We start from the raw sequence: 23309 nt of genomic DNA, 5'->3' as shown, positions 1-23309 counted from the left end.
TTTACATCTCATGATAATGAGTGTATAAAAGACTCTGATGGAGCAGCCTTGGAGTGTGGAGAGATTAAATAAACGTATCCTCAGATGACCTCTGAGAATGTCAATTTCCCTAACGGGCAACAGATGGCTCTTAAAGGGATACTATGGGATTTGAGGATTTGGGTAATTTCCTACTTACGCAGAGTCAGACGAACTCATGGATGCCATTTTTTATGTCTCCACGTGCCGTTTGAAGGAAGTTGAAGGTAGTATATCGTTAGTTTAGCGCAATTTGCCCATTGGCAAATCATCATAATAACATTTGATAAATCATGTCAGACTTTAAGGTAGAATTAAGGTACCATTTTTATTCAGAGCAATATTTACTTGAGCCAGAATTTACTGAGGAGGAACCTGTGCAGGTGGACGCTGATCGAACACGGAGGGAGGCTGAATCAGCAGAGCCGGTAACCCAAGCTAGTCTCAGGGGACTGCGGGGCAGGTCAACCCATGGCAACCGACGATGAGTGTTTGTGTTGCACAGAGTGGAACTTGTTACTGCCATGGATTGGGGGAGCTTGAAATCTATGGCATTAAAGCAGCACACCAAAGACTGTGTAACAAACCCTGATGACTTTTTCTGCACTCATCAATCCTGGTGTCGTAGAGACATTCTTCCATGTCCTAAAAATGTAATGGAAGAAGCAGCCCAGACCTGTTGGACTGAATGGACAACTGTCCTATCAAGAAGCAGCCCAGACCTGTTGGACTGAATGGACAACTGTCTATCAAGAAGCAGCCCAGACCTGTTGGACCGGATGGACAATTGTCTATCAAGAAGCAGCCCAGACCTGTTGGACCAGATGGACAATTGTCTATCAAGAAGCAGCCCAGACCTGTTGGACCAGATGGACAACTGTCTATCAAGAAGCAGCCCAGACCTGTTGGACCAGATGGACAACTGTCTATCAAGAAGCAGCCCAGACCTGCTGGACCGAATGGACAACTGTCTATCAAGAAGCAGCCCAGACCTGTTGGACCGAATGGACAACTGTCTATCAAGAAGCAGCCCAGACCTGTTGGACCAGATGGACAACTGTCTATCAAGAAGCAGCCCAGACCTGTTGGACCAGATGGACAACTGTCTATCAAGAAGCAGCCCAGACCTGTTGGACCGAATGGACAACTGTCTATCAAGAAGCAGCCCAGACCTGTTGGACCGGATGGACAACTGTCTATCAAGAAGCAGCCCAGACCTGTTGGACCGAATGGACAACTGTCTATCAACTAAGTGACATTCTTGCTTGTCTCAGCACACAGTATCAAAATATAATGAAGATAATCTATTGATAACTTTTGTTGTTTTATAACTGAACACTTGATCAAATCAAATTGTTTCTTGTTATTAGATTATTTATATCTAGCTGCTCACGAATAATAATTGATTTGTTCTTATCCAATACAGACTGGTTGCATATCGACTGGTGTTGGAGTGGACACTGAAGGGAGAGAGACTTGGGATGAGGGAACAGAAGAGTCTTGCCTTTATCTGTTTTGTGTCATTCGGCGCAAATATCCCTCGCCGACAGAAGTCTACATGTGATTCAAAGAGGCAGAGTATGTAAAGTGCCTGTTTAGTGACACTGATGATTCATTGCCGCCGTGCCAATTTTGTCAAATCATCCCAATAATTGTTGTTTGAAACAATACAACCTATTGTGTTACAATTGTGTCAAATGACTGTAATGACTGCCAATAGAACAGTACCATCTGTTTGGTTACTATCTATTAGACTTGCTTCATTTACATTAAGCCACAGCAGTCAGGTGGATGTATCAGTAACATTTGAATACTGAAGGTAAATTGGTAAAAGCTAACTAAACATAGTGTGGACCGATGTAATGACACGACAACTGATGAACTGGCAAGGACACATGTATTATTCACAATACAGGACAGATACTGTACCTAATGTGCAGGACCATTGTATAGACGAGGCATTTACACAACTCACATCCAATACAAGTTAAAATATAGAATAAAATAGACAGTACCAAGTAGTTATGACGGTGCTGTTTGTGTACAGTAGTAGCCTACAGTGAATGTACTTTTAAAAAATTTTGCAACAGATACAGAGTAAAAATGACAGAGGCTAACAACTGATGTTACAGTAGAGAGTGTTAGTATTAGGCCGTAGTGCAAGGACGATACGCAGGGTTTTGGGGTGAGAGAATTGCCACAAGTGTCCTTGAATACTGATGTGTGCTGCAGTTGTTATCAGTCTATCGGTGTTTTGTACTTGTCATGTTTTGTGTTTTGTTGTGCACCCAAGGAAGAATAGCTGCTGCTTCTGCAAAAGCTAATGGGGATCCACATAAACCAATAATGACGATCTCTTTGCTGTTTTTTTTTTTGATGGGGCCATTTTGTCAGTCAGATGACATCCTCTTCCACAGGATTTGGACTCCAAGTATTTGCCAAAGCGACTCTGCAGGACACGCTCATGAAGGTCTCTCCTGAATCTTTGAGTGTTGGGCTGATATACTGGCTGTGCAAGCCACTGTTTTGATTGTTTTGGTAAGACAACGTTGAATCTTGGAGTGTCTGAAATGAAAAACGAGAACAGGATAAACTAGTGAATACAATCTAAACACAAAGACGTTTACATACTGTCAAGAATTTCGCCCAAGTCGGCTCCTCTCCTTGTTCCTGCGGCGTTCGGCGGTCGACGTCACCGGCTTTCTAGCCATCGCCGCTCCATTTTTTCATTGTTCCATTTGTTTTGTCTTGTTCCCTGCACACCTGGTTTTCATTCCCTAATCACACTGCATGTATTTATTCCTCTGTTCCCCTCCATGTCTTGTGTGTGAAATTGTTTATTGTTATGTGGTTATTGTGACGCGCCAGGCTATGTTTCCATGTTCCGTGTTTGGGCACGTTGTATGTTCATTTGGTACATTAGCTTTGGTGAGTGTTTTTTCGCGCTTTGCACTTTTGCCTTTTTTGCTGGAGGTTTTGACGCAGTTTGCGTCCCGTCTGTTTGTTCACTCCAGCCTAAATAAAGTGTGCGCCCTGTTCCCAACACTCTGCTCACCTGCACCTGACTTCGCCACCAGTACACACACCCTTGACACATACACTACTGTTCAAAAGTTTGGGGACACTTAGAAATGTCCTTGTTTTTGAAAGAAAAGCACATTTTCTGTCCATTTAAATAACATCAAATTGATCAGAAATACAGTGTAGACATTGTTAATGTTGTAAATGACTATTGTAGCTGGAAACAACAGATTTTTTTATGGAATATCTACATAGGCGTACAGAGGCCCATTATCAGAAACCATCACTCCTGTGTCCCAATGGCACGGTGTATTAGCTAATCCAAGTTTATAATTTTAAAAGGCTAATTGATCATTAGAAAACCCTTTTACATTTATGCTAGCACAGCTGAAAACTGTTGTTCTGATTAAAGAAGCAATAAAACTGGCCATCTTTAGTCTAGTTGAGTATCTGGAGTATCAGCATTTGTGGGTTCGATTACAGGCTCAAAATGGAAAGAAACAAATAACTTTCTTTTGAAATTCATCAGTCTATTTTGTTCTGAGAAATGAAGGCTATTCCATGCGAGAAATTGCCAAGAAACTGAAGATGTCTGACAATGCTGTTTACTACTCCCTTCACAGAACAGCGCAAACTGGCTCTAACCAGAAATAGAAAGAGGAGTGGGAGGCCCCGGTGCACAACTTAATAAGAGTACAAGTACAGTAGAGTGTCTAGTTTGAGAAACAGACCCCTCACAAGTCCTCAACTGGCAGCTTCATTAAATAGTACCCACAAAACACCAGTCTCAAAGTCAACAGTTTTTTTTATTTTATTTATTTATTTCACATTTATTTAACCAGGTAGGCTAGTTGAGAACAAGTTCTCATTTGCAACTGCGACCTGGCCAAGATAAAGCATAGCAATTCGACACATACAACAACACAGAGTTACACATGGAATAAACAAAACATACAGTCAATAATACAGTAGAAAACAAAAAGTCTATAATACAGTGAGTGGAAATGAGGTAAGATAAGGAAGTTAAGGCAATAAATAGGCCATGGTGGCGAAGTAATTACAATATAGCAATTAAACACTGGAATGGTAGATGTGCAGAAGATGAATGTGCAAGTAGAGATACTGGGGTGCAAAGGAGCAAGATAAATAAATACATACAGTATGGGGATGAGGTAGGTAGATAGATGGGCTGTTTACAGATGGGCTATGTACAGGTGCAGTGATCTGTGAGCTGCTCTGACAGCTGGTGCTTAAAGCTAGTGAGGGAGATATGAGTCTCCAGCTTCAGAGATTTTTGCAGTTTGTTCCAGTCATTGGCAGCAGAGAACTGGAAGGAAAGACGACCAAAGGAGGAATTGGCTTTGGGGGTGACCAGTGAGATATACCTGCTGGAGCGCGTGCTACAAGTGGGTGCTGCTATGGTGACCAGTGAACTGAGATAAGGCGGGGCTTTACCTAGCAGAGACTTGTAGATAACCTGTAGCCAGTGGGTTTGGCGATGAGTATGAAGCGAGGGCCAACCAACGAGAGCGTACAGGTCGCAATGGTGGGTAGTGTGTGGGGCTTTGGTGACAAAACGGATGGCATTGTGATCGACTGCATCCAGTTTGTTGAGTAGAGTGTTGGAGGCTATTTTATAGATGACATCATCGAAGTCGAGGATCGGTAGGATGGTCAGTTTTATGAGGGTATGTTTTGCAACATGAGTGAAGGATGCTTTGTTGCGATATAGGAAGCCGTTTCTAAATTTAATTTTGTATTGGAGATGCTTAAAACTTCTTGTCAATAGGGGGGGCTGTTTTCACTTTGGAAAAATTGTGCCCAATTTAAACGGCCTCGTACTCTATTCTAGATCATACAATATGCATATTATTATTACTATTGGATAGAAAACACTCTCAAGTTTCTAAAACTGTTTGAATTATATCTGTGAGTAAAACAGAACTCATTTTGCAGCAACTTCCATACAGGAAGTGAAAAATCTGAAAACGAGGCTCTGTTTCAGGGCCTGCCTATTCAATTGCCTTATATTTATCGATATGCATGGTAGGTAGAATGGGGTGTCTAGCTTGATCTGAGGTCGAACAAGAGCTTTTGGAGTGACAGGTCTGGAATGTTCTATGTCTTCGAAGGCGCAAGGCAGAGCTCGACATTGCCTTCTGAAAAGCGTTCGGTTTACACGGCGAATATCTCCGGCTCTGATTTTATTTGATACATATGATAATAACATCATAAAGTAGGTTTTTTCAACCGAGTTTTATCAGTTTATTCAACGTTTATTGGGACTTTTGGAGTTTTCCGTTCTTTGCGCCAAGAGAGGATGGGAATGTTAGTAACCTTGGCTTGCATTGTGGTGGGAATTCGACAGAAGAAATGGACATTCTAAAACCAAACAACGATTTATTCTGGACCAAGGACTCCTTGTACAACATTCTGATGGAAGCTCAGCAAAAGTAAGAAAAAATGTATGATGTTATTTCGTATTTATGTGTAAAATATTGACTCCTATTCTCCGCCGTGTTGGTGAGTGCTGTCTCACAATAACGCAAGCTGTATGTTATGGTAAAGTTATTTTTTTAAATCTAACACAGCGGTTGCATTAAGAACCAGTGTATCTTTCATTTGCCATACAACAAGTATTTTTATGTAAAGTTTATGAGTTCTTTGGTCAGATTAGGTGAGTGTCCAAAATATCTCCGGACATTCTGGGAAAATGTTGCTACGTATTCACAATGTATAACCACGATTGCAGCGCTAAATATGCACATTTTCGAACAAAACATAAGTGTATTGTATAACATGATGTTATAAGACTGTCTGTCACGGTCGGCTCTGGCTCTGGACGTGGTCCCCACCCCACCATAGTTAATCCCCGCTTCTGTGGCCTCCTTTTAATGTCGACCCTCCATATAAACCCCACTGGATTAACCTCTTGAGAATATAGGGGGTGCTATTTCGACTTAGTGAAAATTGGTCTCCAAATTAAACTGCCTCGTACTCAATACAATATGCATATTATTATTATTATTATTATTTTTTTTTTTTCTTTTTTTTTTCTTTTTTTGGGTAAATATATATATCCATACATGCATGCATACATATATACATATATACATACACATACCTATATAGACATACATACTTTTTTTAAAGAATATACCTTTATTATTATTCCCCGCAACCCTACCACCGCTCCCCCAATTGGAGTAAACTAATAAACACTTCTGCTTTTACCTTCAATTTATACATCTTATACCTATTTTACAGACACAGACTACTTTATAATAGTTCTCTCTTGTTTGTTCTTAGTCCTTCCTCTATTTCTGTTGTCCATCCAATTTTATTTCCACTTGTAACTGTGCTATTTCACAAAAGCTCCGCACCTATACACATTTCACAGATCCCGTATGCCCTACATTGTTTATCTTGTTATTAGTCCCACCCTTCAGTTCCACTCAACCCTTCCCATCTATCTTCCAACATCATCCATTTCGGATTTTTATTTGCCATATATTTTTCAACTGTGCTGTGATGCTTCACAAAAGATTTGAACCTTCCTATTCTCATAGCTTCTACAGATTGTAAATTAAAAATAAACATTTTTGCTAAAATAATTATTATATTATTGATTGATTGACTATGGCTTTTCAAATCCCCCAGTATTGCTATCTGTAGCGTTAGTTCTAGGCAAATGTTGCAATTCTTCAGCCATTCCTGGACCTGTGACCAAAAACGAGCTACATATGGACAATACCAAAATAAATGATCTAATGACTCTGCCTCCTCACAACAGAATCTGCAGAGCTGGGAAGATTGTATACCCCATATATATAACATTCTATTAGTTGCAAGAATTTTGTACAGTAATTTAAATTGAAAAATTCGAAGTTTTGAATCCGGCGTTGTTTTGCGTATCAATTCATAAACCATGTGCCATGGAATGGGTACATCGAAAATCTCTTCCCAACTATTTTGCAATTTATATGGCACAGCTGTCAGTTTTTTGGTCCTTAAATGAAATTGGTATATGTTTTTATTTATCACACTTTTCTTTAACCATTTATGTTCTTTAATACAGGGCCGACATACAAGTTCCTTACTTTTTTCCCCTTCTACTTGCCTCTTCCATTTTTGTGGTAATGCTGCAATTAATTGGTTGTAATTTTGGGTAGAGCAGACATTTCCATATGTCTGTGTTAGCTGCATGTGTGACATAACTCCACCAGTCCTATTTATGATATCATTCACAAAAATTATACCTTTTTTAAACATTTCTTCGATAAATACAGTTTTTTTATCAATTACTATATTTGAATTTAACCACAATATTTGTTGTACTATTTGTTCCGTCCTTTCAGGTGGATTAAACTGAAATTGCAACCAACTTTCTAAGGCTTGTTTAAAAAATAAGGATATTTTGGAGATTATTTCCTTTTCAAACAACCGAAAGTGAGCAGGTGTAATCTGAATAAAGGGAAAAAGGCCCTTCTTGAACATAGGATGAGACATTCGTACCAATTTACTAGAGAACCAGTTTGGATTTAAGTATAACTTTTGTATGACTGATGCCTTTAGTGAGAGGTCTAATGCTTTAATATTTAATAATTTCTGCCCTCCGAATTCATATTCGTTATATAAATAGGCCCTTTTAATTTTATCTGGCTTGCCGTTCCAAATAAAATGGAATATTTTTTGTTCATATAATTTAAAAAGCAGGTCACTAGGTGTAGGCAAAACCATAAGCAAATAGGTAAACTGTGATATGACTAAAGAGTTAATCAGGGTGATTTTTCCACAAATAGACAAGTATTTTCCTTTCCATGGTAGCAAGATCTTATCTATTTTTGCTAACTTTCTATAAAAATTTATTGGAGTGAGATCATTTCTTTCTTTTGGGATTTTTATACCGAGTATGTCCACATCTCCGTCAGACCATTTAATTGGTAAACTACATGGCAATATAAAATGTGTATTTTTTAGTGATCCAATACGTAATATGGTACATTTATCATAATTTGGTTTTAATCCAGAGAGGATAGCAAAGGTATCTAGATCCTCTATGAGGCCGTGGAGAGACTCTAGTTGTGGTTTTAAAAGAAAACATGAATCATCAGCGTACAATGACACCTTAGTTTTTAAGCCACGGATTTCTAATCCATTAATATTAATGTTTGATCTAATTTTAACAGCTAACATTTCGATGGCAATAATAAATAGATATGCCGATAGTGGACAACCTTGTTTTACTCCTCTAGATAGTTTAAAACTTTCTGAGATGTAGCCATTATTTACTATTTTACACCTAGGGTTACTATACATAATTTTAACCCATTTTATAAGAGATTCCCCAAAATTGAAATATTCTAGGCATTTATATATAAACTCCAGTCGTACTTTATCAAAAGCCTTTTCAAAATCAGCTATGAAAACCAGACCTGGTGTCCCCGATATTTCATAGTGTTCTATTGTTTCCAGTACTTGCCTTATATTATCTCCAATGTATCGTCCATGTAAAAAACCTGTCTGATTAGGATGAATAATATCTGACAAAACTTTTTTTATTCTATGCGCCAAGCATTTTGCTAGGATTTTTGCATCACAACACTGAAGTGTAAGAGGTCTCCAATTTTTTAATTGGACTGGATCTTTATATATACCACTTGGGTCCTGTTTCAGTAATAACGATATCAGACCTTCTTGTTGCGTGTCTGATAATCTACCATTTATATAGGAGTGGTTAAAACAAGCTAATAATGGTCCTTTGAGTATATCAAAAAAAGTTTTGTATACTTCCACTGGTATGCCATCCAGCCCTGGAGTTTTCCCATCCTTAAAGGCCCCAATTGCATCAAGCAGTTCCTCCTCTGTAATTTGGCCTTCACATGAGTCTTTCTGTACAGATGTTAATTTTACATTATTAATAGGAAAAAAATCCATACAATTAGTTTCAGTTAGTGGAGATGGAGGAGCCTGAAACGAAAACATATTCTTAAAGTACTTTACTTCCTCTTTCAAAATATCATTTGGTGAATCATGCGTGACTCCATCATTTGTAACAAGTTTTAATACATTTTTTTTGGTAGCATTTCTATATTGAAGATTGAAAAAGAATTTGGTGCATTTTTCCCCATATTCCATCCAGTTCGCTTTATTTTTATAATATATTACACTGGATCTTTCTTGAATAAGTTCCTCCATTTCTTTTTGTTTTTCCTCTAACTTATTCTGTGCCTCTATGGTACCGTTTTTATTGCTATCTAACTGTACTGTTAGTCCTTCAATTTCCTTTGTTAATATGGACTCTTTTGATCTAAATTCCCTTTGTTTTATAGATGAGTACTGAATTGCATGGCCTCTAAAGGCACACTTAAAAGTGTCCCATACAATAAGGGGATCTGCTGTACCTATGTTATGTCTGAAAAAGTCAGTTATAAAATCTTCTGTCCTAGTTCTAAACAATTTATCATCTAGTAGACTTTGATTAAATTTCCAATATCCTCGCCCACGTGGAAATTCTGTAAGAGAAATATATATGCCAATTATGTGATGATCCGACCGCATTCTGTCCCCTATCAACACTTTTTTAACTTTTGGTGCCAGAGAGAATGGTATAAGAAAGTAGTCAAGACGACTAGCTTGATTCAGCCTCCGCCATGTATATCTCACTAAATCAGGGTATTTAAGTCTCCATATATCCACTAATTCCAATATATCCATGACATTCATGATTTCCTTAAGTGCCTGAGGGTGATAGTTTGTAGTGTGAATTCCTTTCCGGTCTATAGAGGTATTTAAGACCGTATTAAAATCTCCCACTATAATAATAGAGTCTAGTGTTGCTTGTAGAGTTGATAAATTCTTATATATATTTTCAAAGAAGCTTGGATCATCATTATTCGGACCGTATAGGTTAACAAGCCATATTTGTTTATTGTCCAATAACATATTTAAAATAATCCATCTACCTTGAGGATCTGTTTGGACAATTTGCACATTTGGATCAAAATTATTGTTAATTAAAACCATCACCCCTTTTGAATTTCTTTGCCCATGGGAGAAATATATTTTGCCCCCCCAGTTCTTTTTCCACAAAACTTCATCTAAAACTGTTGAATGGGTTTCCTGTAAACAATAGATATTATAATCCTTCTCTTTTAGCCAGGTAAATACTGATCGTCTTTTCTTATTATCTGCTAAGCCATTACAATTGTAACTGGCTATACTTATTTCACCACTTACCATAATGAGACACACCTTTCATTCTTTTAATCAGAATATATTTTTGTAAACGTACTATTAAAAAGTAACCTAATGATTGAGTGTCTATATAGTTGTACCATGATATTTGCATTTCTACTAAGTAAACCTCCAATTGGTCCCTACTATTCCACCCGCTAAAAGGCCTCATCTCGAGATGGCTTGTCATCCCAATGCCCGGTAGACCACCCTCGACCCCCTGTATCCCATAGCCCTGAACCGACTGGGATCCATTCTTTGAAAAGAGCATACAGTGCCATTTACCGAATTGAAGAAGATCAATTACCATATGCATTTCCATTGCCCTCACCTCGATTTGTATTATATATATCTGTGGATCATCCTCTATTGTCCCTAACATCTTTTACTTCTTCCTTCGCAACAGTTGTGGGATACACACATACACCCACACACACTCAGCCCTTACCCCCACACAACCATAAGCTCACTTTCTCAACAATTGCACCATCCCAGAGCCCAACTCAAGATGGGTCATGATTTACAAATGCACTTGCAGTTGCAGCTGCATGAGAAGGCCTGCAAGACCGCACAAAAAATTAGCAAAAATTGAGAGATTTATTTACCATTGTCATATCCTAGATAATGGAGGTCTAATGTACACCTTATTCCTGAAACACCCACAATACGGCCACCCGTCATGACCATGTCCCCACGCATCTCCATGCAGTCCGACTTTGATTTTGTGCCGCCAGGGCCACAATAATATACCCCCTCTCTGAATGTCCGAGTGTGACCCCTCCCCATGGGTTACTGCAGCTAGTGTTGCCAGCACTGCCACTGCCTGGGTGGGGGCACCCACCGGAATCCCCACCGGCTAGGTACAAGGTCGTCAAGGTTCTCATTAGCAGCTTTGAGAATTTCCTTGTATATTATGCTCTCCCTTTATGGGGCTTTGGCTTTGCAGGACCAACCCTGCCAAGCAGGCTCAGAATCTTGAGGGGGCAGTGCTGCTCTTGGTCTCTGACCTCATTTTAGCTGCATACAGACCGCTTACAGCGGGCACATAAAACAGTTAGGGACTTCTCCTTAGTATCTGGGTCATTCAGGTGGGTGTCTAGGGTATAGTGCCATGGACCGTACCATTAAAATAGGATAATAAATAATTAGATATAATTTATAAAAAAATAAATAAAAAATGTAGTTCTCCATGATAGGACAATAAATAAATAAGACGTATAATTCATTATAAAGGTATATCCATCATCTGAACAACATTGAAAGCCCTCTCATACCCGGCTCACAGCAATACATTGGCTCTGGGATATGCAACCATTTCATTACTCACTCACTCAACTTTCCAAACATAACAAATAAAATAAAAAATAAACACAAACCATACCATCCACACATACTGTGCCTTCTGTTTACTTAGTTTTTATCTTCACTATGTTGAATTAGTGCTTGTGTGTTCAATTAGTTATATGTGAAGATTTATAGAAAAGCTATATTTTTTGTTGTATTGTTACAATCAGTAACCGGGCTTGAATTGTGTTTATTTCCCTCGTCTATGAGAACTTTGTAATTTTTAAAATAACCATGGAGTAGTCTTTGTGTCTCTGAACAACTGGTTATCAATATATAGTTTATCAACGACGAGAGCTACTCGTTTCGCTTTTAATCTATTTTCTTTGAAAATTGGATACAGAACTTTGCGCCGTTCTGCAATTTCCTTCGGAAACTGATCATTCATGCCAATTTTGGTCCCAGCAAGTCTTTTACCCAGGCTTTTAACCATTATTTTATCTTTAAATGAAGCAAATTTGGCAACGATTGGGCGTTCGTACCTCTGCCCTCTCTGTCCGAAGCGGTGAACGCGTTCAAGTTGGATTTTGTCGATAACTTCGCGTGGAATCTGAAGCGCTGTAAGGAGGAACTCTCTAACTATAGATTCAGGAACTTCTCCTTCTTTTTCTTGGATACCTGTAAGTACCAAATTCTCTCTCATGGATCTAGTTTGTATGTCTAGTAAGGTTTCCTTCAGAACGGTGTTCTCCTTTTTAATTCCATTCATTTCGGTTTCAATCTTATTGACTGTCCCTTTTAGCGCGTGTGTTTGCTTCTCCAATGTCGCAGCTTTTTCATCACTCATCTCTAGGCTTGCCTTCAACTCTTTTATATCCTTACTAACTAATTCAAGTATACCCAGTTTGTCATTTATTGATTTTAACAGATCGGTTTCGACCTTTACCATTCCCGGTGGTGAGAATATTAAGTCATCAGTGTCTGTAGAAGAGTCACGTTTTCGTTTTGTAATCGGTTCCCCTGTCTTACTCTCCGTCATGTTTGGTTGTTGCCTGTTTTCGTAATATTTGTCGATAAATGTCTCTAGTTTTAGGATTTGTTTTGTGTTATTGTCCAGATTGAAGGTTATCACTCACCAGATTAAGTAGTGCTAATATTTTAGTCTAATTTAGCAGATATTTCGAATATTATGTTTTATCTTGAGGTGCTCTACATAAATCCCTTCAGTCCGCCATTACCCTTACGTTACCTTTACGTCATACGTCAGCCTGTTTGGTCTGGGCTTACAGCATTACAATTAATTTTATTAGAAATATATTGTGGGAGTGAGCCGGACAGTTGCTGGTGTCACTGCCTGTGTTAGACCTGCTGAGCTAAAGCCAAGTAATTCGCTTGTGGAGCTAATGCAAGTCTCAGGCAAGGTTAGTTGACATATTACAATGACACCAATTGCACTGATGCCATCCAGACCTGGGTTTATATAGTATTTGAAATCGTTCCAGTACTTTGAGGGTTTGCCTGGAGTGCCAGAAGAATTTGCACTTTTGGGACTATTCCATTGGTTCCATTGCGCCAGGAAAGCACAATCATCAAGTACATTGAGTTAAAGCATTTGAAATATAGGGCCTACAATTTACATCCAGGTCTGGCTCCATTGTGGACTTGAGCCAGGCATATAAACCCAAGGAACAAAAATACTGTATGAACTCAACATGAAACAATTTCAATTATTTTACTGAGTTACAGTAAAATCAGTCAACTGAAATAAATTCATTAGGTCCTGATCTATGGATTTCACATGACTGGGCAGGGGTGCAGCCATGGGTGGGCTTGGGAGGGTTCATAGGCCCACCCACTTGGGAGACAGGCCCAGGCAATCAGAATTCGTTTTTCCCCACAAAAGGGTCCACCGAAACGATCCCACAGGTGAAGAAGTCGGATGTGGAGGTCCTGGGCTGGCATGGTTACACGTGGTCGGCGGTTGTGAGGCCGATTAGACGTACCGTTAAATTCTCTAAAACAACATTGGAGGCGGCTTATGATAGAGAAATTAACATTAAATTCTCTGGCAACAACCCTGGTGTACATTCCTGCAGTCAGCATGCCAATTGCACGCTCCCTCAAAATGTGATACATCTTTGGCATTGTGTTGTGTGACAAAACGGCATATTTTAGAGTGGCCTTTTATTGTACCCAGCACAAGGTGCACCTGTGTAATGATCATGCTTAACACTTTGTTGGTTACTACATGATTCCATGTGTTATTTCATAGTTTTGATGTCTTCACTATTATTCTACAATGTAGAAAATACTTCAAATAAGAAAGACCCTTGAATGTATCACATTTTGGGGAGGACCCAGATGCAGACAGTGTCAAAGTAACAAAAGTGTATTACTAGAACAGGGGCAGACAAAAGGACAAGTCAAGGGCAGGCAGAGGACAGTACTCCAGATCAGAGTCAAAAGGTACAGAACGGCAGGCAATCTCAGGGGCAGGCAGAGGTCAATAATCCAGGGCGATGTGACAAGGTACAAACCGCAGGCAGGCTCAGGGCAGGCAGAATGGTCAAACCGTGAAAACTAGAAAACAGGAACTATAGAAAAAGACAGGAGCAAGGGGAAAACCGCTGGTAGGCTTGACAAAACAAACTGGCAACAGACAAACAGACAACACAGGTATAAATACACTGGGGATAATGGGGAAGATGAGCGACACCTGGAGGGGGTTGGAGACAAGCACAAAGAAAGGTGAAACAGATCAGGGTGTGACAGAATGAGTAGGTGTGTCCAAACTTTTGACTGGTACTGAAGACCTTCTCCCTGTGCACGCCCTCCATGAATATTGCAACACCAACATTTGAATGAACATTAGTTTTGTGAGAAACGTAATCATAGTAATGTTTGTTTGTTTGTGAGAGAAATCTGATATTGCTGCTAACAACTGAAGTTTGTCTTGAAGGACAGATGTGTGGAGCTCTTAGACCTTGAGATGTTGTATGGAAATTATGTAAGCCTATGGAGCTTGTGCTATTTCTGTGGCGCTGAAACTAAAATAAATTGTTGCATCGCTTCAGTTGTCTGTCCTTGATGCAAAGAACCTGTGCTTAGTTTAGTCCCAAGGACCTCACCTTGTGTTTAAAAAGGTGGCGTATTGTCTGCTAGTACAGGAATAGATATTTGTGTAAATCTCCCACGTTAGATTGGGAGTAGCGTGATTCAAGGGTAGGCTTTGCCTGTGCCTCTCAAGGACTTTCACATTCTTATTCTGAAGCCATTCCAGTGTTGCTTTGGCTGTATGCTTGGGGTTATTGTCCTGTTGGAATGTAAATCTTTGCCCTAGTCTAAGGTTGTTTGCCCTCTGCAGCAGGTTCTCATCAAGGATTTGCCTATATTTGACTCTATTAATTGTTCCCTCTATTCTTACTAGTCTCCCAGTCTCTGCTGCTGAAAAGCATCCCCATTGCATGGTGCTACCACCACCATGCTTCACGGGATGGTGTTAGACAGGTGATGAGCTGTGCCGGGTTTTCTCCAGACATAGTGCTTTGCATTCAGGCCAAAGAGTTCAATTTGTCTCATCAGACCACAGAATCTTTTGCCTTATGATCTCAGAGTCTTTCACTTGCCTTTTTTCAAACACCAGGCGTGCTGTCATGTGCCTTTTTTCTCAGGAGTGGCTTCGGTCTGGCCACTCTCACATAAAGCCCAGATTGGTGAAGTGCTCTAGACACTGTTGTCCTTCTGGCAGGTTCTCCCATCTCAGCCAAGGAACTCTGTAGTTCTGTCAGAGTGGTCATTGGGTTCTTGGTCATTTCCCTGTACCTGACTAAGGTCCTTCTTGCCCAGTTGCTCAGTTTGGTCAGACGACCAGCTCTAGGCAGTGTCTAGGTAGTTCCATATTTTTTCCATATCCCAATGATGGAGACCACTGTGCTCTTGGAAACTTTCATCACTCTAGAAATTGTTTTATACCTTTCCCAGATACTGTCAGAGTTCCAAAAGTATTGGGAAGTGACAATTTTTGTTTTGTTTTTGCTCTGTGCTCCACCACGTCAGAGCAGAAACTATACAATGAAGTTCAAGGAACTGTCCTTAGATCTCCGAGAAATAATTCTATCTCAGAGATCTACGGACAGTTCCTTGGACTTCGTGGTATATTTTCTGCTCTGACATGCACTGTCAAATGTGGGTCCTTATATAGACATGTATGTTTCTTTCTAAATCATGTCCAAACAATTGGATTGGCCACACGTAGACTCCAATAAAGTTGTAGCGACATCTCAAGGATGATCAAAGGAAGTTGGATGCACCTGAGCTCAATTTGGAGTTTCATAGCAAAAGGGTGTGATATACTTAGTGCCATGCAAAAGTATTCATCCCCCTTGGTGTTTTTCCTATTTTGTTGCATTACAACCTGTAATTTAAATAGATTTTTTATTTGGATTTCCTGTAATGGACATACACAAAATAGTCCAAATTGTTGAAGTGAAATGATTTTTATTTTATTTTAAATAATGTAATTATGGAAAAGTGGTGCGTGCATATGTATTCACCCCCTTTGCTATGAAGCCCCTAAATAAGATCTGGTGCAGCCAATTACCTTCAGAAGTCACATAATTTGTTAAATAAAGTCCACCTGTGTGCAATCTAAGTGTCACATGATTTGTCACATGATCTCAGTATATATACACCTGTTCTGAAATCCCCCAGAGTCTGCAACACCCCTGAGCAAGGGGCACCACCTAGCAAGCGCATGAAGACCAAGGAGCTCTCCAAACAGGTCAGGGACAAAGTTCTGGAGAAGTACAGATCAGGGTTGGGTTCTAAAAAAATATCTGAAACTCTGAACATCCTACGGAGCATCATTAAATCCATTATTAAAAAATGGAAAGAATATGGCACCGCAACAAACCTGCCAAGAGAGGGCCGCCCACCAAAACTCACAGACCAGGCAAGGAGGGCATTAATAAGAGAGGCAACAAAGAGACCGAAGATAACCCTGAGATTGGAGTATCGGTCCATAGGACCACTTTAAGCCGCACACTCCTCAAAACGGCACTCAAGGTATTTGGCTTTACGGAAGAGTGGCAGAAAAAAAGCCATTGCTTGAAGAAAAAAATAAGCAAACACATTTGGTGTTCGCCAAAAGGCATGTGGGAGACTCCCCAAACATATGGAAGAAGGTACTCTGGTCAGATGAGTCTAAAATTGAGCTTTTTGGCCATCAAGGAAAACTCTATCTGGCGCAAACCCAACACCTCTCATCTCCACGAGAACACCATCCACAGTGAAGCATGGTGGTGGCAGCATCATGCTGTGGGGATTTTTTTCATCGGCAGGGACTGGGAAACTGGTCAGATTTTAAGGAATGATGGATGGCGCTAAATACAGGGAAATTCTTGAGGGAAACCTGTTTCAGTCTTCCAGAGATTTGAGACTGAGACGGAGGTTCACCTTCCAGCAAGACAATGACCCTAAGCATACTGCTAAAGCAACACTCGTGTGGTTTAAGTGGAAACATTTAAATGTCTTGGAATGGCCTAGTCAAAGCCCAGACCTCTATCCAATTGAGAATCTGTGGTATGACATAAAGATTGCTTTACACCCACGGAACCCATCTAACTTGAAGGAGCTGGAGCAGTTTTGCCTTGAAGAATGGGCAAAGATCCCAGTGGCTAGATGTGCCAAGCTTATAGAGACATACCCCAAGAGACTTGCAGCTGTAATTGCTGCAAAAGGTGGCTCTACAAAGTATTGACTTTGGGGGGGTGAATATTTATGCACGCTCAAGTTTTCAGTTTTTTTGTCTTATTTCTTGTTTGTTTCACAATAAAAAATGTTTTGCATTTCAAAGTGGTAGGCATGTTGTGTAAATCAAATGTTACAAACCCCCCAAAAATCCGTATTAATTCCAGGTTGTAAGGCAACAAAATAGGAAAAATGCCAAGGGGGGTGAATACTTTCGCAAGCCACTGTAAATAAGATATTTCTGTTTTTATTTCTCAAAACATGTTTTCACTTTGTCATTATGGGATATTGTGTGGATAATAAAATCATATTTAATCCATTTCGAATTCAGGCTGTAACACAACAAAATGTGGAATACGTCACGGGGTATGAATACTTTCTAAAGGCATTGTATATATGTGGTTCGTTGTTATATTGAGTAGTGTCAAATAAGTGCATATACAGTATTTGTCCTATAATGAAGTCGTGCGTTCACAACAGAGAATACGGCACTCCTTTTCTCCATATGAAGTTTCTAGTCAGACTCTTCTTTCACTTGTTATTAGTAACCTTTATTCATGTAGTTAATTCATCTGTTTCTCTATGACCGTGTAAAAGTGGGAACATGACCATCTCAGTAGATGGCAAGGTGTAGGCGTATTCAAAGAAAATCTGGATTCTGTCTTGATATTGTGGCATCTGGATCAAAATGATCCTATTCCGATCCTTTAAAAAAAAACTGTCTCAAAATCGGATAAAAAAAGGGGATTACACAATCCGGATCATTATTATCCAGAATAGATATTTTTAAGACTGGGATCTGAGGCTTACCCGGTGCCCCCAGACTGTTGCATAAATCGTGTGTCAGGGGGTTGGGTACAAACTTCCTTTGTAATACTAAATAAAGATCTATTCAAAGGAAGTTTTATTTTTTAAAGTTCCTTACGAATGATGTTGAATAAATGTGTAATAACGGTTGTTATGAATGATATTGTAACACTCATAAAGGTGTTATAACTGGTGTCATAAAGATGTTACCCCCTTCATATAAAGTGTTACCTGTGTTTCTGTGTGTGTGTGTGTCTGTGTGTGAGTGTGTGTGTGTGTGTGTGTCTACGACTGCATGTGTGTACATTTCAATGTGTGCTTGTGCGTGTGTGTGTAAGAGTGCGCATTGGTTTGTGTGTGTATTTTCAATAGGTGAGAGTGGTATGCGCATTCAAATAAGGGAAATGATACATAACATTTTTTATTTTAGTACGCTATAAGATGATTGGTTGCACATACTTTGGCTATTAATCCAAAAAGTTGTTTCATGGTTTTACATTAACCGGTTTTATTACATTATAAATATTAAAGTTATTACATGAACCGTTGTTACAAGGGGGCCTCTATGTCTGCAGTATGTTGAGTGGCTTGTGTTAAATTCAACATTCATCAACACTGATTGCTTATCTTACATCGCTCTATAGTGTGCAGAGGAAAGAACTGACAAAGCGAGCAAAACTGGCTGCAAATTTGGGTTGTAATAACAAGGTCAAAACCAGAAACAAACTTTATTGCAACCAATTTTGCCTGCCGGGGAGGCCCTACCCCAAAGCACACAGATCATATTCTGCAAGTCCAAATGCTCAGAGGCCCATCCATTGTGAAATTGAATTATAGGTCACTTTTGTAAGAGAATACCCCAAACCCACTCAGCAAATCAAAAACCTTTTGTATGACTTTGAATACACGCTGCAATAAAATGGCATACACTATGAGCTATGAGTAAGACAACACTATAAGTAAGATGAATTGCCCCAATTGTATAATGAACTTGAACTTTGAACCTTATGTAGGTAAGGCCATAGAGTAGACAACTGAAGACCAAGAGGAACACTCCTTATTTTAATGATTAAACTTGATATAATAGTAAAATCAAATCAGAAATCGAATCATATTGTATCCGTCACATGTTTCGTAGACAACAGGTGTAGACTAACAGTGAAATGTTACTTACGGGTCGTTTTCCAACAATGCAGAGTTAAAGATTAAAAGATAAGATACAAAATAAAAATAAAAATATAAATAGTGACACTATTGTAAATAATGTGACACTACTGTAAATAATGACAATAACGAGTAAAAATAACATGGCTATATAGGGAATGACTATTAGAAAAGGTAAATGCTTAATCAAGATGCCCATTGCCCAAGGATGACCATCTAAATGTTTAACACTATTTCCACATTCAAATATTTTTGACTTACCACATTTGGGATATGCAACTAACATTACATCATCTGCTCTTGCTTCCAGCCTCTCCATAGCCTTTAGGTTCTCCACTGGACTCATGATGACAGGGTACAGCACTCCATTATATCTGTACAACTTATCCTCCTCCTTCATATCTTTAGCCAGTTCCATTTTGGCTGAGAAAGAGCTACTCATTTTGGATAATACTGCAGAAAATCTCAAGGTAAAGAAAATTCAGTTTCCACCGCTAACAGGCATCCAGTGTATTTGTGCAGCTGGACGGCCACGAGCTCCGCTCTGTGTATGAGTGTGGGTGTGTGAATGTGGGTGTGTGTGAGAGAGAGAGTACAGTAGGAGGAGAAGGAGGCACGTCTTTCAAAGACAGAGCTTGCGTGAGAAGCAGAGAGTTTCCTGGTTTCTGTAGGGGAGAATGGAAGATCTGGTGTCCTGTGTGATTGATGGGGAGATGCCTGTGCAATACTAACCAGATGGGAGGGACCGCTAGAGCTAAGACTACAGTAGGTCATTGAATGGAAGGAACTGTTTGGGTAGGGTATCCAAAGACAGCTGGCCAATATCTGTCCAATGTTGCATGGAAGTAAACTATTTCTATTACATAATTTTCTTTCCTAAGCGTCTAAACAACACCGTGCTATCTGACAGTGAACATACTGTAAATGAATCACTTTGAGAGAATGCTGTGTATCCCTTGCTACACATTTTGCCATTATGTAAATAGGGAGCGTTTGAAATATCCCAGATGTTGAAATGTCCTGCCACAAGTGTTTTTATAAACAATACCTATGTGGATGTATTTCCCTTAGAATCTAGTGGCCCCTATAGCTTCATCCACTCAAAGGCAAAAGTAAAAACTGTTGCCTCATTCACATTTTTTACTGTCACTTGATTAACCGTTTCTGTACAATGTGAATATTCATGCCTATAGAAATAAGCAAATAAGCTTCCTCTCTGGCCTCCCTCTTGGCATGGTGCCACCAACTCAAACACACCCAGCGGGACATAAAGCATGGCATGTGGTTACGCTTCACATTTTCCCATACTCTTACTGGAAATGAATAATCTCTGAATAATGCTTTGAAATCGAGGCCCATTCAACAGTGCCGGCAATAGACAACGTCAGAGGTCGATCAACATTGAAATAGGAAAGTATTAACGGGGCGTAAATTAATAAAATGGGAGGTTTTAGTTAGATAATTTTCTCGGTTTCACTGCAAAGTGTATCATGCTGTAATCTCAGTATGCATACATCATTAATTATCCCTTTTAGGTTGTTGTTGTTGGACTATTCTTTACTGAGACATCCATAGAGGGAAAATGATGACACCCGATCAACCCATAAAAGCCCAAAACAGGCCTAGTTTATTTAGGCCTAGCTGGGCCTAGTTGTATGCGGTACAGGCTTAGTGGTGAAAGTGTGCATTGGATGAGATTTTGACATGATGTGATATGTTATGACTGTGGTTATTCTGACCCTGCTGATGTACAATCGACAGGACCGATACTCTTTTTCTGGATGACTTAGACAAGTTACATACTGTATACCACCCACCCACCCACACAGAGCACTATAATGGAACGACTCAAGTGCACATAAGGGTGTTTTATCACCCAAAGCTGCACAGCACCCAGACTCTAACTCACCTTGACACATGTCAAAGCCTATTGGAGAGAAAGCGGTGACTGCGTTTCAAAAGATGAGGTCCTCCTTTCCAAACAGCCAGTCAGGAGATGTGCCCTGTGCTAAACATAAGAAGCTCTAGCAGGCCTCCAGTCTCTCCAAGTGACTACAGGACTTACAACGGCTGGATGACCAAGTGAATTCAGTGAGTGCGGATGTGAATCTGAACACAAACAACACAACCTTCTCCCATAGCTCTGCAGTGTTGTAGCAAGCACATAACACTGTGATAACCTGGGGAGAAATAATGTAAACCGACTGTATGAGGTGCAGAGATACAGAGTGAAATACAGAGTAACAGTAGAACCAAACTGGACCATCACTGGCATGTTCATGGATCACTCAAAATTGTCTCCCACTGCTGACAAGTGCTTGGCACTTGATTCACTGTGAAAGCCCATTTGTGTGGGACTGTATTATGTAAAGACAGTAAAAGAGAGATACGTTGTCTGTATGAGGGAGCCAAAGGTTTAAGGATCTGATAATATTGCTCTTGTATTAGACAAGAGCTGTTATCACCCAGCTGAATCACATAGCCTGCTGTTGAATAATCATTCAGCACTTTGCTTTGTGTTATGTGTATTATTTTTATTATTATTTTAAGTCTCTGTAGCTGCAGAATAATGCTTACACCCACACTACGTGTTTCCAGTTATACAACAAGTTAAGTTGCTGGTCACACGCCGTGAATATATCTTCTATTTTATTACTGCAGAATCCGAAGAATGTAGTAGGCATATGACTATTGTGGTGGTCAACCAAGAAAAAAGGGGTGTGAGCAGATCTGGGTCCAGATTTACTGGGCTTTTGCACCTGTTCAACTTTTCTATGATATTATTTCTAGAATCAATAAAAAATTAAAAGTACAATTAAGGATGAAAGCCTCATATAAACACAGTTTCATGTTTGTTTGTTTTTCATTGTTATCTACTTGGTTGGTCACATATTTTGCTAACTATTTGTGCAAACTAAATACTATATAGTACTGTTTTTTTATGTTTGTGGAAACTATAGAGTCCATGAGCAATATTTACAGCTATTTAACTATTGACTATGTAATGGTGTTGATAACAAGTGGGTTGGGCCAGGTGGTAAAACACTGACAGACCAGTTAGGCAGCTTGTTGAGATATACACTGAGTATACAAAACATTCAGATGAGGTCCAATGTACTGCATAGTGCAGTGGCACATACTTAAAAGGACTTCCGTTTGTGCTTAACAATCCAATATACTGTTATGTTTTGTATATCCCCACGGTATGTAATACGGTTTACAGAGAAAGTACACAAACACCAAAAAAGTATACTGTTTTTGTTTTAAGTAAGGTGATCTCCTTCTCATGTCATACCACAGTGTAATTACTTAACACTAACTTTCCTTGTTATCTTATCAAATAGCATAGTAGCATCTGAACCTTTGTTGAAGTGTATTTAATTTACTGCCCATGTGGCTATGCCTTGTTTGACACTGTTTCCGCATATGAATGAGGGAGTTCGACTAAGCTGAACCGGTGTGCACCGGGCTATGGCTCATGACGTGAACGGGCGATTTGTTGTGGCCTGTTCCACCTGTGCCCAATGCAAGTCCCCAGCCGGCCCTGGTCCCACCTGTCCATAGACTTTATCACAGGGTTACTTCCATTCCAAGGGCTTACTACTATCCTGGTGGCCGTTGATCAGTTCTCCAAGGCAGCCCATTTCATTGCCTTACCCAAGTTGCCCTCAGCGAAGGAGACTGCTGATCTCATGATTACCCATGTCTTTCGATTATACAGACTTCCCCAGGACATCGTCTCGGATCGTGGGCCCCAGTTCATCGCACGGTATTGGAAAGCCTTCTGGTCCCTGTTGGGGGCGTTAATGAGTCTCTCCTCGGGATTCCACCCACCCCCCAAAACAGAGCGGGCCAACACGGAGCTGGAGAAGTTCCTCAGCTGTTTCGTCTCCACCCAGGCCAGCAACTGGAGCAAGTTCCTCGTCTGGGAGGAGTATGCTCAGAACACACTGCCCGTTCACTGGACTGTCGCCATTCGAGTGTCAGTTTTCCCCCCCCTCCGTTTCCTGAACAAGAGGTCGAAGCGGGGG

General features: G+C 39.9%; 1 protein-coding gene across 1 annotated transcript in view; it reads right to left on the bottom strand.

Moving 5' to 3' along the window:
• The window catches only part of LOC120045652 (sulfotransferase 6B1-like), a 55597-nt gene extending 35877 nt beyond the window's left edge, over positions 1-19720 (bottom strand). Inside the window, exon 1 of the mRNA XM_038990571.1 lies at positions 19540-19720. Coding sequence (XP_038846499.1) covers positions 19540-19720 — 181 coding nt within the window. The remainder of the gene's footprint in view (positions 1-19539) is intronic.
• Positions 19721-23309: the final 3589 nt, after the last annotated feature.

This window comes from Salvelinus namaycush, chromosome 4, assembly GCF_016432855.1.
Source record: "Salvelinus namaycush isolate Seneca chromosome 4, SaNama_1.0, whole genome shotgun sequence".
In the NCBI taxonomy this organism is placed as follows: Eukaryota; Metazoa; Chordata; class Actinopteri; order Salmoniformes; family Salmonidae; genus Salvelinus; species Salvelinus namaycush.
Note: the sequence above shows the minus strand (reverse complement) of the source record. Positions and strands in the feature narration are given on the sequence as shown.